Source organism: Plecotus auritus (genome assembly GCF_963455305.1).
Source record: "Plecotus auritus genome assembly, chromosome: 6".
NCBI classification, from domain to species: domain Eukaryota; kingdom Metazoa; phylum Chordata; class Mammalia; order Chiroptera; family Vespertilionidae; genus Plecotus; species Plecotus auritus.
In genome coordinates this window covers 140,700,038-140,713,650 of record NC_137773.1, presented here as the reverse complement: position 1 = coordinate 140,713,650, position 13,613 = coordinate 140,700,038, and the positions used below count along the sequence as shown (strand labels likewise).

Sequence of the window (13,613 nt, the reverse complement as noted above, 5' to 3'; positions counted from 1 at the left end):
ATTTTGTTGAGGATTTTAGCATCTACATTCATGAGGGATATTGGCCTGTAATTCTCCTCCATTGTGTTGTCTTTATCTGGTTTTGGTATTAGGGTGATGCTGGCTTCATAGGAGCATGGAAGTGTTCCTTCCTCTTGAATTTTTTGGAATAGTCTGAGGAGGATAGGTTTTAGTTCTTCCTTGAATGTTTGGTAAAACTCTCCTGTGAAGCCGTCTGGCCCCGGGCTTTTGTTTGCCAGAAAGCTGCTTTGATTTCTTCCATAGTTACTGGCATGTTGAGCTGTTTAGATTCTTCCTGATTGAGTTTTGGAAGGTTATATTTTTCTAGGAATATGTCCATTTCCTCCAGGTTGTCCAGTTTGTTGGAATAGAGTTGTTCGTAGTATTTTTTAACAATCCTTTGTATTTCGGCGGGATCTGTTGTTATTTCACCTCTTTCATTTCTGATTTTGTTTATTTGGGTCCTCTCTCTTTGCTTCTTGGTGAGCCTGGCTAGAGGTTCATCAATCTTGTTTATCCTTTCAAAGAACCAGCTCTTGGTTTTGTTGATCTTTTGTATTGTTTTTTTTTTTTTTTTTTTTGTCTCTATGTCGTTTATCTCCACTCTGATCTTTATTATTTCCTTCCTTCTGCTTACACTGGGCTTTTCTTGTTGCTCTCTTTCTAACTCTTTGAGTTGTAGGGTTAGGTAATTTATTACCATTGTTTCTTTTTTTTTGCAGTAGGCTTGTAGAGCTATGAACTTCCCTCTCAAGACTGCTTTCGCTGTGTCCCATAGATTTTGGATTGTAGTGTTTTCATTGTCATTTGTTGCCATGATGTTTTTTTATTTCTTCTTTGATCTCTCTGGTAACCCAGTCATGGTTTAATAGCATGCTGTTAGTCTCCATGTGTTTGATTTCTTTGGGTTGTTTTTATTGTACTTGATTTCCAGTTTTATGCCACTGTGGTCTGAGAAGATTCTTGATATGATTTCTATCTTCTTGAATTTGAAGAGACTTTGCCTATGTCCCAACATATGGTCTATCTTTGAAAATGACCCATGTGCACTTGAGAAGAATGTATATTCTGTGGCTTTGGGGTGAAATGTTCTGAAGATGTCAATTAATTCCATCTGGTCTAGTGAGTTATTTAGGATTGATGTTTCTTTGCTGATTTTTTGTTTAGAGGATTTGTCTAATGATGATAGTGGGGTATTAAAGTCTCCTACTATGATTGTATTGCTGTCAATCTCTCCCTTGATATCCTACAGGAGTTTTTTTTTATGTATTTGGGTGCTCCTGTATTGGGTGCATATATGTTTACCAGAGTTATTTCTTCTTGTTGGATTGCTCCCTTTAGTATTATGAAGTGGCCTTCCTTATCTCTTTTTATGTCCTTCACTTTGAGATCTAATTTGTCAGGTATAAGTATTGCTACCCCAGATTTTTTTTTCATTTCCATTTGCCTGAAAAACCTTTTTCCATCCCTTCACCCTCAATCTGTATGCATCTTTTTTTTCTGATGTACGTGTCTTGTAGAAAGCAGATATATGGGTGGTGTTTTCTTATCCAATCCATTACCCTATGTCTTTTGATTGGGGCATTTAATCCATTTCCATTTAAAGTTATTATTGATAGGTACTTATTTGTCGCCATTTTTATTCTTTACCCCTGTGTTCCTTCTTCACTTCCTATTTCTTTTTTTTACAGCAGACCCTTCAGCATTTCTTGCATTGCTGGTTTGGTGGTAATAAACTCCCTTAGTCCTTTTTTGTCTGTGAAGCTCCTGATTTCATCTTCAGTTTTGGTTGATAGACTTGCTGGGTACAGTATTCTTGGATTCAGACCCTTCCTTTGCATGACTTTGTATATTTCATTCCATTCCCTTCAGGTCTGATGAGTTTCCATTGAGAAACCAGTCACTAGTCTGATGGGGTTTCCTTTGTAGTTGACTTTGTCTCTCTCTGGCCGCTTTTTAAGATTCTTACTTTGTCATTGGTGTTTGCCAATTTAATTATGTGCCTTGGTGTCGGTTTTTTGGGGTTCATTTTGTTTGGGACCCTGTGAGCTTCTTGGATTTGTGTGGGTTTTTTCTTCCCTGTATCAGGAAAGTTTTCTGTCATTATTTCTTCAAACAGGTTTTCCATTCCTTGCTCAGTTTCCTTTCCTTCTGGAACCCCTATTATGCAGATATTGTTTTGTGTTGTCCCAAAGTTCCCTTAGGCTCTCTTTCTGCTTTTTAATTTTTTTTTCTAGAAGCTGCTCTACTTGGGTATTTTTCCTACCTTGTCTTCTAGCTCACTGAGCGGTCCTCTGCTTCTTTTAGTCTACTCTTGATGCTTTCTATTGAGTTCTTTACAGCAGCGATGTCATTTTTCATTTCTTCTTGGTTATTCTTCATTTCCTCTTGGTTCTTACACATATTGTCGAATTTGTCTTCCATTCTTTTCAGCCACCTTATGACCATTTCTCTGAATTCTTTCTCTGACAGGTTGCTTGCCTCTATTTCGTTTACTTCCTTTTCTGGTGATGCCTCCTTTTCTTTCCTATATGGGCTGTTTCTTTGTCTCCCCATGGTCTCTCTTCTCCGGGTGTCTGGTTATGTAGTTCTCTCTCTCCTTTCCGTGATGGAGTGTAGAGCTCCTCTGAATCCGCGTGTTTGTGCCAACTGGGGACCGGTGCTCTGGGGTTCACAGCTGTTTGGTGGGTGCTGCAGTTGTAGATTTTCAGGCTTCCGATAACATCCACTTTCCCCTTCAAGATGGCACGGTCTCTGCGTCCAAACCAGTCGCTCCGGGAGGGAACCCAGCAGCAGTGGGGGCTGCCTGGTCAGGGGAGCCCCATCCAGCAGTCACCCACCATCTCCTGGAATATAGCTGTCCTTCACCTCACCAACAAACACTCCCCGTGCGACCCTCAGCTGTTCTTTCTATCTGATCCGGGACAAGGCTCAGGACATGTCTGTCTATTCCACCGCCATTTTTTCTGCCACAAATGAATTTCGCTCTGAGCAGTTTATTTGGGGCTCTCCGAGTAACAGCCGCCGTCACCATCGCCATCAGTGTGGGTGCTTGCTGAGGTGGAGAAGGGAGGCCCAGCCACTCCTGCACCTCATGTAGGTCTTCTAAGGCAGTTGCTTTTCTGCAAGCTCCCACCTCTCGGTGGCCGGTTCCCATCTCTTACGTCACGGTCATCGCCTCCATCTGCTCCCCAGATGCTACCCCCACTTCCAGGTTGGGCTCCCTCCCTTTCTTCCTCACTCCCCCGGCAGCTGGCTTTTTCCTAGCCTTAATAAGGTCTTTTAAACTATAGGTCCCGGGATTTTAAAGCATGTTCCTGACCACACCCCTTGAAGTGGGCAGGCCCCTGCTCTGCAACTAGATCTAAGGCATACCGATATAGTGAAGTAGGGAGGTGCCAGAGGGGGTGGGATTTGAACCTGCACTTCTGGACCTAGCATTCCAAGGAGGTGGCAGTGGTGAGTCCAGCCCACATGTCCCCACTCCTCTACTCCCCCACCCCCCTACACTGCTCGAGTCTCCTCCCCCCCCCCCCCCCCCCGTCCAAGGTCCTGGGTCACAAAGGCGGTTGCCAGGCGCCTGGTGGAGAAAAGATGTGGCTGGGACCAGCAGCTGTCACTCTGGAGTGTATGGCCGTGGAGTGCAGCAGGTGAGCTCCCAGCCCGGATGGTGGGACCGGGCCTGGGCTCCCACTGCCACCTCCACCTCTTCAGCCAGAGCCCTCTGGCCCCGGCCCGGCCCGGGGTAGGGACTCCCAGGGAACAAGCCTGTGTTCCTACTGGGACGGGAAGCTCCCCCCACAACAGGCAGCTTCAGCCCCTCGGATTGCAGTTTACCAGGACCTCAGCGGCACTTTGACATTGCCTTCCTCTTTCCCAGGTGGGGACGTTGGGGGACCTGGTTCCTTGGAACCAGAGGATTAGTATAAAGGGGAACCCTTTTTGGCCAGAACACGGTGTTTCCTATTGGGGAGTTATTAGAGTAGCTTGAATAGACTTCCAAGGTTCAATCCCCCTTGGAGTAGATGACAGTGAGTTCTGGATGCTGGGAATGGGGATGAGGTGAAGGGGGTGTGAAACATCTTTATGTAAACCTTGCCTGAAAGTGGTGGAAAGACCTGGGATGAGAAGCCCTTCTCATCCCATGTTGGTTCTGCTGAATACTTAGGCTGGACATTTGACAAAGGCTTTTTTTTACTTTTTTAAACACCTCTAGCCACTTTTGCTCTTAGGAGGTGAGTCAGGAAAAGGATACTTATTTTGGTCACCCCACCTTGCCATGGTTGTGTATCAGAGTAGCACTGATCTTGGTTGTATACTCTCAGGGTCCTGATCTCAAGCATCAGACGCCTTTGGTAGTCTGTTTGGAATAGATAAGTATCCCTGGGGTGTCAGTTTCTCATCATAAAGCAGCCCAGACATTTGAACACAGTATGCAAAAGGGCCAGCATACGTCAGGAGACACCAGTTGGAGGAAATCAACAAATCTCTATACTAACCACTGTTAGGGCAGGTCTTCTGGCTTGAAACGTTACCAATTCCTTTTAAAAAATGAACTTTACTGTCTCACAAAGGATGGTGGAGGTGTTAATTTGTCACACCATTACTGGATGGAATCAAATCTGCTGCTGTTTCCTTTTGGAGAAAAGAGAAGGGACAGAGAAATACATTTGGATAAAAAGAAAAGGGATCTTCTATGTCCCTTAACATAATAGTGCATGCTCAATAAATGTTAGCGTCTCCTGAATTCAGGAAAAACCTTTCTATACTGACAATTTTAAGGTAGACTAATGGAAAATCCAAGTTCTACTTGAGTACATTTTTGAGTTAGCAGCATCCTCCCAGACCTTCATCTCCACAGGGAACAGAAAAATAATGTTCTTAGCCAGTGGGTCTCCTGTAGGTAAGAAAACAAAAAACAAAACACATCTAGAAGAACCAGAAAAATCTTTAGAAATCTTTAAAGATTGGCCTTCGGAAACTATTTTCCTACCAGCCTGGTTTACTTCCTCTGAGATGGTATAAGTAGCTCAGGGTTCTGAAAGAACAGCTCCCTTGTGTCAGAAAACAGGTTTTTAGGGCCAAGAGACTGTCTTGATAATTAAAAATAGTGAAAGCTGAAGTTCCTTAAGAGGAGCAGTATATGTTCTCAAACTGTAAGTACATCAGAAGCCCCAGAGGGTTTACTTAAGCACAGATTGCAGGCCCTACCCACAGAGTTTCTGATTTTGAAAGGTGCTAGTCCCGGGATCATATTTTGAGAATGACTGGTTTAAGTACATGGGATTCAGAGTCCCACATATTTGGTAAGATGGGGCCTTTCTGAGCTTCTAATCACAATTAATGTCTCATCATGAAGTGCCAGCAGCCTCTGCAACCTCAGAGGTGTATTTAGCAGTTATCAACACAGCACAGGTCCTAATGGTGAACTGGGATACTCCATTTAGGGCAAATATACAGGGGTGGGCAAAAGTAGGTTTACAGTTGTGGATACACAAGTTTATTCTTGTATTACTTATTAACTATTGTATATTTATTATTATTATTGCCCACCTCTGTATTCCTCATCTGTAAACTGGGTTAAAACCTACATTCAAAGACTTGTGATAAGGTTTAATAAAATTTTAGTACACATGGCACTTGACAGATTCAAGACTTGTTACCATCCCCTACTACTCTTTAGAAATACTAGTACCCTAATATCTATTGGACTCTGTTTATGGGGACTAGAGTAAGTTAAAGTCAATGTGAAAAATATGTGAATTTGAATGGCCATGCCCTCACCAAAACCATGCTAGGGAAATTCCATGTTCTGATTCCTTTCCTTTAGACTATCAATGGCAGGATACCAGCTCTGGTCACCATGGACCCCACTGGATGAGAGCTTCCAATGGCTGCGGCACACAACACCTACACCTTCTTCCAAGCACCCCTTTAGGGCTTCCCCCTGCTTCCCACACACCCCTTCTGACCTTGAAGTGCAGCTATGCTTTCAAGAGGTCACTCTAGTCCTAGACAGCCCATTCCTGGAATCTGGGGTGAGTCCCAAGTTACCCTGCCACACATCAGAGCTCCGAACCATAAACAACAAGAAAGGGCTGGTCAGGAAGCCCCAGCCTGTCCGCCTCAGTGGAGTGGATTCGGTCTTTGGCAGGGTCATCACGGCTCAGCCTCCAAAGTGGACTGGGACCTTCAGAGTTTCAGACAAGTCAGCCTTTTGCAAAATCATCAGCCGGGAGCACCAGTGGCCCACTGGACTTAAGGAACCTCAGATTCAGATGACAGTGACCATGTGCAAACAGATGCTGCGCTCTATCCTCTTGCTGTATGCAACGTACAAGAAGTGTACCTTTGCCTTGCAACACTCCAAGTAAAGGGTCCTCCACCTGTTCCCTTTCCTCACACCATTTCCTTGGCTATGTGCCTAAAGCTTGCAGAAACCTTTTCATGTAAAGGACACTGACATTGCCCCAACCATCTTGCTTTTCTGTAAAGTAGTGAAAATTCAGGAGCCTCTTTCCTCCCTTCCCCTCCAAAAAAGGGCCAGTGATAGAGCAAGGAAGAACAATTTCCATTGAAATGTTGAACAACTATTTAAAAGAGTCAAATTAACATTGACATGTACATGTGATAAAGAACCATTAAACAAACCATATAAATAAGCCTAGTGTGAACTCACTTGACCATAACGAACTGGGGAAACAAAGGTATGTCAAGGAAGGAGACATCAATTTTGATATACCTGAGAATGAAGGGGTCAAAAATCTATATGTGGGTTAAGGATTAATTTTAAAAACCAAAAACCTCCTCTACTAAAACAAAAAACCCCAACACCTAACCAGCCACTTCCTAATACCACTGGAGAATACCAAAGTGGGTAGAAATATTATAAGGAAGTACCAAAAAATGTTAACAAATATTAAACACTATTTGTAGCCTAGCAAGAACTTGGTAGCAGCACTGAAACTGGGCTTTCTGGCCGAAGATGTAAGACTTTCCATTTTAGCTCAAGTGTACCCCTAATGTTCCATTTCTAAGAAAATATAAGTAATTTTGTACATAGTTGTAACTAGGTAATTAGATTATAACTCAGAATAATGTGGAAATAAACATTACATATACAAATTCAACATGAGAGTTTGATGGTGCCTTTTCCCCCTTTGTCTTACATGTACATGATGAGCAAACTTTTTTTAAAAGCAGCCAAAATATTCACTTTTACCTTATTTGGGCATTGACAAGAAATTTACCACTCCTCTAAAAAGAACACAAAGATCTTATCTCAAAGAAAGAGAATTCTTACAATAGAAAACATGATTTTCATTGGTAGAACTAATGTTGGCACCGCTCTTATTTCTCTGCCGAAAACCCAATTCAATTTCATCTAATTCCTGACTAATTAAAGGAAATCCAGAAAGAGGAAAAGAAGTAGCTGAAGCAGAACTTAAAACAATTTATTTGTAAAACTGGTATAAACATAAATTATAAAATAAATTCAGAACTAGCTCCCCAAGTCCAGAATCATGACTACTCTGCAGTAGAGCACTGAATACTACACTGGAATCCCGAGCCAGGGCCTTTGATGTTAGACGATCTATAAAATTCACTATTAAGTTGAATGAATAAAGCCCTCACTTTAAGGAAAAAATAGGATAATTCTGGTGAGAAAGGTAGACAGATTTCAAATCCTGAACACAAAATGCTAAGAGGCTGGCAGAGATAAGGACACGGCATCCATCTTTGTGGTCTAGTCAGAGTCGTCGTCATTGTCACTCTCATCACTATCTTCATCTTTTTCTCTATCACTTGCTTCATCTTCTTCACCATCCTAAGGGCAAAGGATAATTAAATACTTTAGGTCATCTGGGTGAGCCTATATAATACTGCTCCCACAGGACTTAAAACTATACTGTATCAATGTTACCAAAATTAATAGGTTTTAAATCATTCATCTGAAAAATGAGTCATTTTTTATCATGACCTCTAATCTAAGACCATGGAGGGAGGCCGTTTGAAACTGATTATTGCCACTGTGCAACAACCAAATTTGCATAATTCAAAAATAAGCCATGGTTCTTCTGCACTACTGCACGTATGTGACATAGGAACATAGTGGGTATCTATATATATAAAAGGCTAATATGCAAAGTGTCCCCTCGGGAGTTCGACCAGGAGATTGGGAGTTCGCACGCTCGCTATGATGTGTGCTGACCACCAGGGGGCAGCATGGAACGAAGGAAGGACCTGGCTGGCAGCTGGAAGGTTCTAATTGTCCCTGATCGCCGGCCAGGCCTAGGGACCCTACCTGTGCATGAATTTCGTGCACTGGGCCTCTAGTTTAATATAGAATGAAATGTTTGTTAAAATTAAAAATTCTGGCCCAACCAGTGTGGCTCAGTGGTTGGGGGTCGACCTATGAAACAGGAGGTCACAGTTTGATTTCCGGTCAGGGCACATGCTTGGGTTGTGGGCTTGATCCCCAGTGGGGGACCTGAAGGAGGTAGCTGATCAATGATTCTCATCTTTGATGTTTCTTTCTCTCTCTTCTTCTCCCTTCCTCTCTGAAATCTGTTAAAAACCTGAACAAAAAAAATTTTTGAATTCTGGCCCTGGCCAGTTTGGATAAGTGGTTAGAGAGCATCAGTCCACGATTGAGGGCTCGAGGGTTCAATTCCTGGCCAAGGGTATGTACCTCGGTTGTAGGCTTGATCACTGGCCCCAGTGAGGGCATGTGTGGGAGGGAACCAGTCGATGTGTGTGTCTCACATCCATTTCTCTCTCTCTCTCTCTCCCCACTCTTTCCTCCCTTTCACTCTCTCTAAAAAAATCAATGGAGCTCTAGCTGGTTTGGCTCAGTGGATAGAGTGTTGGCATGCGGACTGAAGGGTCCCAGGTTCCATTCCAGTCAGGGGCACGTGCTCGGGTTGTGGGCTCAATCCCCAGTGGGGGGTTGTACAGGAGGCAGCCAATCAATGATTCTCTCTCATTATTGATGTTTCTATCTCTCTTCCTCTCCCTTCCTCTCTGAAACCAATAAAAATATAATTTTAAAAAAATCAATGGAAAAAATATCCTTGGGTAAGGATTAAAAGAAGAAAAAAAAATTGTAAAATAAAAATCTGGTGTACCTCAACAGTAATCCAGCATCAAATTTTCTCTGACCTGTAACTCTAATCTGGGAGGGATGTTAGGAGAAATAGGATATTGTCTGTCTCAATTTTTTTTTTTAATGAGAAAAAGGTATAGAGGCATACTATACAGAGGACCATATAATAAAATAATTTTTTATACTAAATGATCTTTCTGCAGCAGCCTCAAACTGCATTATAGAGATTCCACAACAGGGGTTCTTAAATCTGAGTTTTTTGGTGTCTATGACTCAGCTGAATTGTACCAGAAACATACTAAATCCGTGCACCAGTATGATCCCTTGGCCTGGTCCGGGGATCAGTGGACCTCCGTGCAGCCATAGCCCAGCCTTACCCGCCAGCTTGTAGGGCTCCAGCCTGCTGTCCGCGTTGATCCCGCACAGCACAAAGTAGTGCGGGAAGTGGCAGGCAGCCTGGGAGGAGCTGGAGCCCAGGCTGGGCGCCTCACTGCTCCCACTTATCCTGGCCCCACTGCACTCGGGCACACAGGGGGAGTGTCTGTGGGACAGGCTCACAGCTGCACTCGCCAGCTGTCAGCTGGGCGTCTGGCGCCCATCAGCTGAGTGGCACTCCCACTGTGGGAGTGCACTCACCACCAGGGGACAGCTCCTGCGTTGAGCATCTGCCCCCTGGTGGTCAGTGCATGTCAGAGCTACCAGCCGGTTGCTTAGGCTTTTATATATATAGACTAGAGGCTTGGTGCATGAAATTTGTGCACTTGGGGAGGGGGGAACCTCAGTCTGGCCTGCACCCTCTCGCAGTCTGGGAGCCCTCAGAGGACGTCCGACTGACGGCTTAGGCCACTGCCACTGCCACCGCGCTCACCATCCGTGAGCCCGGCTTCTGCTGAGCGGTGCTCCCCCTGTGGGAGCGCATTGACCACCACGGGGGCGGGGATCCTGCGTCGAGCGTCTGCTTCCCGTTGGTCAGTGTGCATCATAGCAACCAGTCATTCTGCCATTTGGTTGATTTGCATATTAGCCTTTTATTATATAGGATTCCTTTTTCTCTAGCTTTCTTTAAAGTTTTAAAAGTATCTGTATTATGCTGGTGTGGGTCAGGGCATATGTCCAGGTTGTGGCTTGATTGCCAGTGTAGAGTGTGTAGGAGGCAGCCGATCGATGATTCTCTCTCATCATTGATGTTTTTTATCTCTCTCTCTCTCTCTCCTTCCTCTCTGAAATAAAAAATATATATATATTTTAAAAAAGTATCTGTAGTAGCCCAGAAAAGAATAAGGACCCCTACTTTTATTTTAGACCTCAGTAGTGGCAGTTTTTTATTCTGTGCTTCTACCAAATGTATTCACATTTCTATTTTATATAGTAAAACAACATTTAAATGGTTTAACTCAATCTTCTCAATATTCACAGAACATTCTGTCCTTTCTCCCTTCTAAAATGATTTTAGACATGAGTTCAGGGAAAATAGGTTATAATGGAAGGGAATTTTCAACTCTGTAACACATGCCACAACTTGAGATACTCGAGAATGATTTTAATTGGGAGGGTTTTTTCCTGGCCCCCACAGAACTCATAGAAACACAGAAGCTTTTTTGGAGGGAGGGAATGGAGATAGGCATAGAAGCCTTTGATTATAAACAGAAACAGAGAAACTTCTGCACTTTACCAACTCAGAATAATTAAGGAAGTGCAACATCAATGCCACACTCTGGTTCCTTATGCCGAGATACCTCTGTTGCTTTGCTCTTGGAGACCTGGGATGATGTGTCATCCTCACTCTCATCTGCTCTGCTTTCCTGGGAATTCTGGGATACAATCTCTTCACCCTAAATGTGGATGGGCCAAGATTAATGGTGGGGTTAAAGTGATCACATGTGAGAGAAATGCTTAGCTTACGGGCAATACAAAGGACGATATTCTAGGCATTCAAATGTCGTCAAACATGGCACCAAACTGGGACTCAGCATCTAGAGAAGTGATCATCCACCCAAGGTTTCTGAGATATGTGTGGCTCTGATACAACATGCAGTTTTTACAAAAAGTCCACCTTTGTATTCTAATATCATACTAGATTTTACAAGGCCAGACTCTCAGTTAATGTTGAATATAGTTATAAAATTTCCCAAATACCTTAAGGCAACACACCAACCATGGATGGCCATGTAGAGGCTGAAGGAGAGTACACTGAAGTGATTTCCAACTCTGGAACAGGACTGTATGGACTCAAACCTTGAATCCACTCACCTATTGCTGAATGACTTTAGGTAAGTTACTTAACCTCTCGGAACTTCAATTTTCTCATGGAAACAATAGTATTTATCTCATAAGGTTGATGTGAAGAAAGGAAGCTAATCCTACAGGGTGCTATTTTTTTTCACATATAAGATTATAAAGCTCAGATATTATAAACATGATTAAAGGCTTGGTCCAGCCGGGATGGCTCAATGTTGAACACTGAACCAGGAGGTAATGGTTCGATTTCTGGACTGGGCACATGCCTGAGTTGTGGGCTTGATTCCCAGTAGGGGATGTGCAGGAGGCAGCCAATCAATGATTCTCTCTCATCATTGATGTTTCTATCTCTCCCTTCCTCTCTCTGAAATCAATAAAAACATATATATATGTATGTGTGTGTGTGTGTATACACACACACACACACACATACATATTTAAAAAAGGGCTTGAACCCTACTTCAAAACTGCTATAACTCCAAAGCAGTACTATAAGCAACACGAGATTTCAGTCAGTCAAGACAACTGAAAGACCTTGGAAATGCTCACTTGTTAAAATTAGCCAAAGAATACTTTTAGGAATAAGACTGGTTTAGAAAAAACCCCAAAACAATTTTTTAAAGTTTGTCCATATACAAAAATGTTATTATGAATCTACCCTCAGTAGGACTTATAGGTACCTCTCTGGCTGAGGAGAGAGGTTTTATGGATCTGGCTTCTCTATATCTGAAGCCTTATTTGTATCAATGGCATGTTTTGGTGCCTTTGCTGGCTGGGATGAGGGGTGCAGCCTGTGACCAGGGCCCATAGGCAATATACCCTAACTTAAAGAGCTAAATGGCCCAGACTTAAGAGAAAAGCACTCTTATTGACAGGGCAGGGCTTGGGCATCCTCCCTTACATACCTCCCAATGTTCTCTCAAAGAAAGGGACTAGGAGATTATCGCTGGCAGGGCCCAGGCTTACCTGCAAGTCCCGGTTTTTGAGATTACCCAGCCAGAAAGCCTCCCTGCAATTGTTGAGGATAAGCATGGCTTTCACTCTGCAAACTAACAGCTCCAAGGTCTTTTTGAGAAAAGGCACATGCTTGGTGAGTTTCATGTCCTGATGAATCTGAATGGAAATAAATGCACCTAACTCATCTGGTTTCTCATCATGCTTCCACATTTCCTATACAGAAACTTTTGCATTCCTGACATTCTGAATACTGGATAGAAGAGCATAAGCCTTGCCAGTATAGGCCAGAGACATGTCCCATCAAACAGCAGTAGTTTGGCAGAGTACTCCAAAGAGAGTGGCAGTTGTCTTTCAAGCTAAGAGAGCTTAGAACACATACCACCTCTAGGTTCCTCTTCATAACCTCTCATTGACTAATCATTAATGAACTGACCTAAAATATTCTTGAACATGTATTACACTGATATTAAACAACAGATATCAGCCCTGTTTAGCTCAGAGAGTTCTTAAAATTTCACTGTTCAGGACCTTCTAAAGTTAGAACCAGGGGAGGAGGTAATAAAAATTGAATCCAAAATCATTCGGTTTGCCAGTGACTGCAGAACTCTATGGTTAAGTATGAAGGTTCTGTGCTCCTTCAGACAAAAAGAGACAGTGGTTCAACTGTAGGCTGCAAGTGGAAAAGTCCTTTAATGCTAAAATGTTCTCACAGGAGATAGATGTGTTTCCTGACAAGCAGTACAGCTGAAAAGTGCTAAGGATAGCTACTTTTAGAACCACCTCTTGTCTCCCACCGAGTCATCACTTACATAATTCCTCCTACCCCATATATTTTGCAGCAGTAACACATACACCAATATTCTATCTCTCTCACCAAAGAAGGAAATAGAGCTATGGAGTTTGGGTCAAATTTCAGATGCAGAAAACTCTCTAAATGATTGTCCCTTCTTAACCAGCACCTAAAGATTTGATCACTTTGAAAAAACTGCCTTTGGGCAGATACGGTCCCAGAAATAAAGACTCTAGACATGTAAAAAAGGAAGAAGAAACTGAAGCCTCTGTATCTCCCAATCACAGCTGTTGTTGAAGCCAACAAGCAGGCGGGTGATGTGATCTGCTTTCCCTCTTACCTTGGAATGCCCACACAGGTGATGAAGCAGCCTTGTGTTCAACTGGAAGGTCCCCAGTAAGCTCAGAACATCTTCCTATAACCAACAAAATTCCCAAGTACCATTTGAAATACTCTCATTTCATTTTAGATGCAAGATACCCTTGCAATCAAGGGCTCTAAAAAGTATAAACTCCAAAAGTT

The 13,613-nt window shown here is 43.0% G+C and overlaps 2 protein-coding genes across 9 annotated transcripts in view; one reads left to right on the top strand and one right to left on the bottom strand.

Annotated features, from left to right (window-relative positions):
- Nucleotides 1-5,803: 5,803 nt before the first annotated feature.
- Nucleotides 5,804-6,374, top strand: FANCD2OS (FANCD2 opposite strand; the record flags this gene model as incomplete). Its single annotated transcript, XM_080673980.1, has 1 exon — nucleotides 5,804-6,374. The coding sequence occupies exon 1, from the start codon at nucleotides 5,838-5,840 to the stop codon at nucleotides 6,372-6,374; it is 537 nt and encodes a 178-aa protein (XP_080530106.1). The 5' UTR covers nucleotides 5,804-5,837.
- A 1,055-nt stretch (nucleotides 6,375-7,429) lies between these two features.
- The window catches only part of FANCD2 (FA complementation group D2), a 74,012-nt gene continuing 67,828 nt past the window's right edge, over nucleotides 7,430-13,613 (bottom strand). For 6 of the 8 annotated variants that reach the window (XM_080671591.1, XM_080671595.1, XM_080671593.1 and 3 more), the window contains 4 exons: nucleotides 13,432-13,506; nucleotides 12,311-12,457; nucleotides 10,843-10,938; nucleotides 7,430-7,828 (listed from right to left, as the gene is read on the bottom strand). In XM_080671591.1, the coding sequence (XP_080527717.1) occupies nucleotides 7,748-7,828; nucleotides 10,843-10,938; nucleotides 12,311-12,457; nucleotides 13,432-13,506 (399 nt within the window). In that variant the 3' untranslated portion in view covers nucleotides 7,430-7,747. The remainder of the gene's footprint in view (nucleotides 7,829-10,842; nucleotides 10,939-12,310; nucleotides 12,458-13,431; nucleotides 13,507-13,613) is intronic. The other 2 variants (XM_080671596.1, XM_080671597.1) reach the window with 1 other exon arrangement.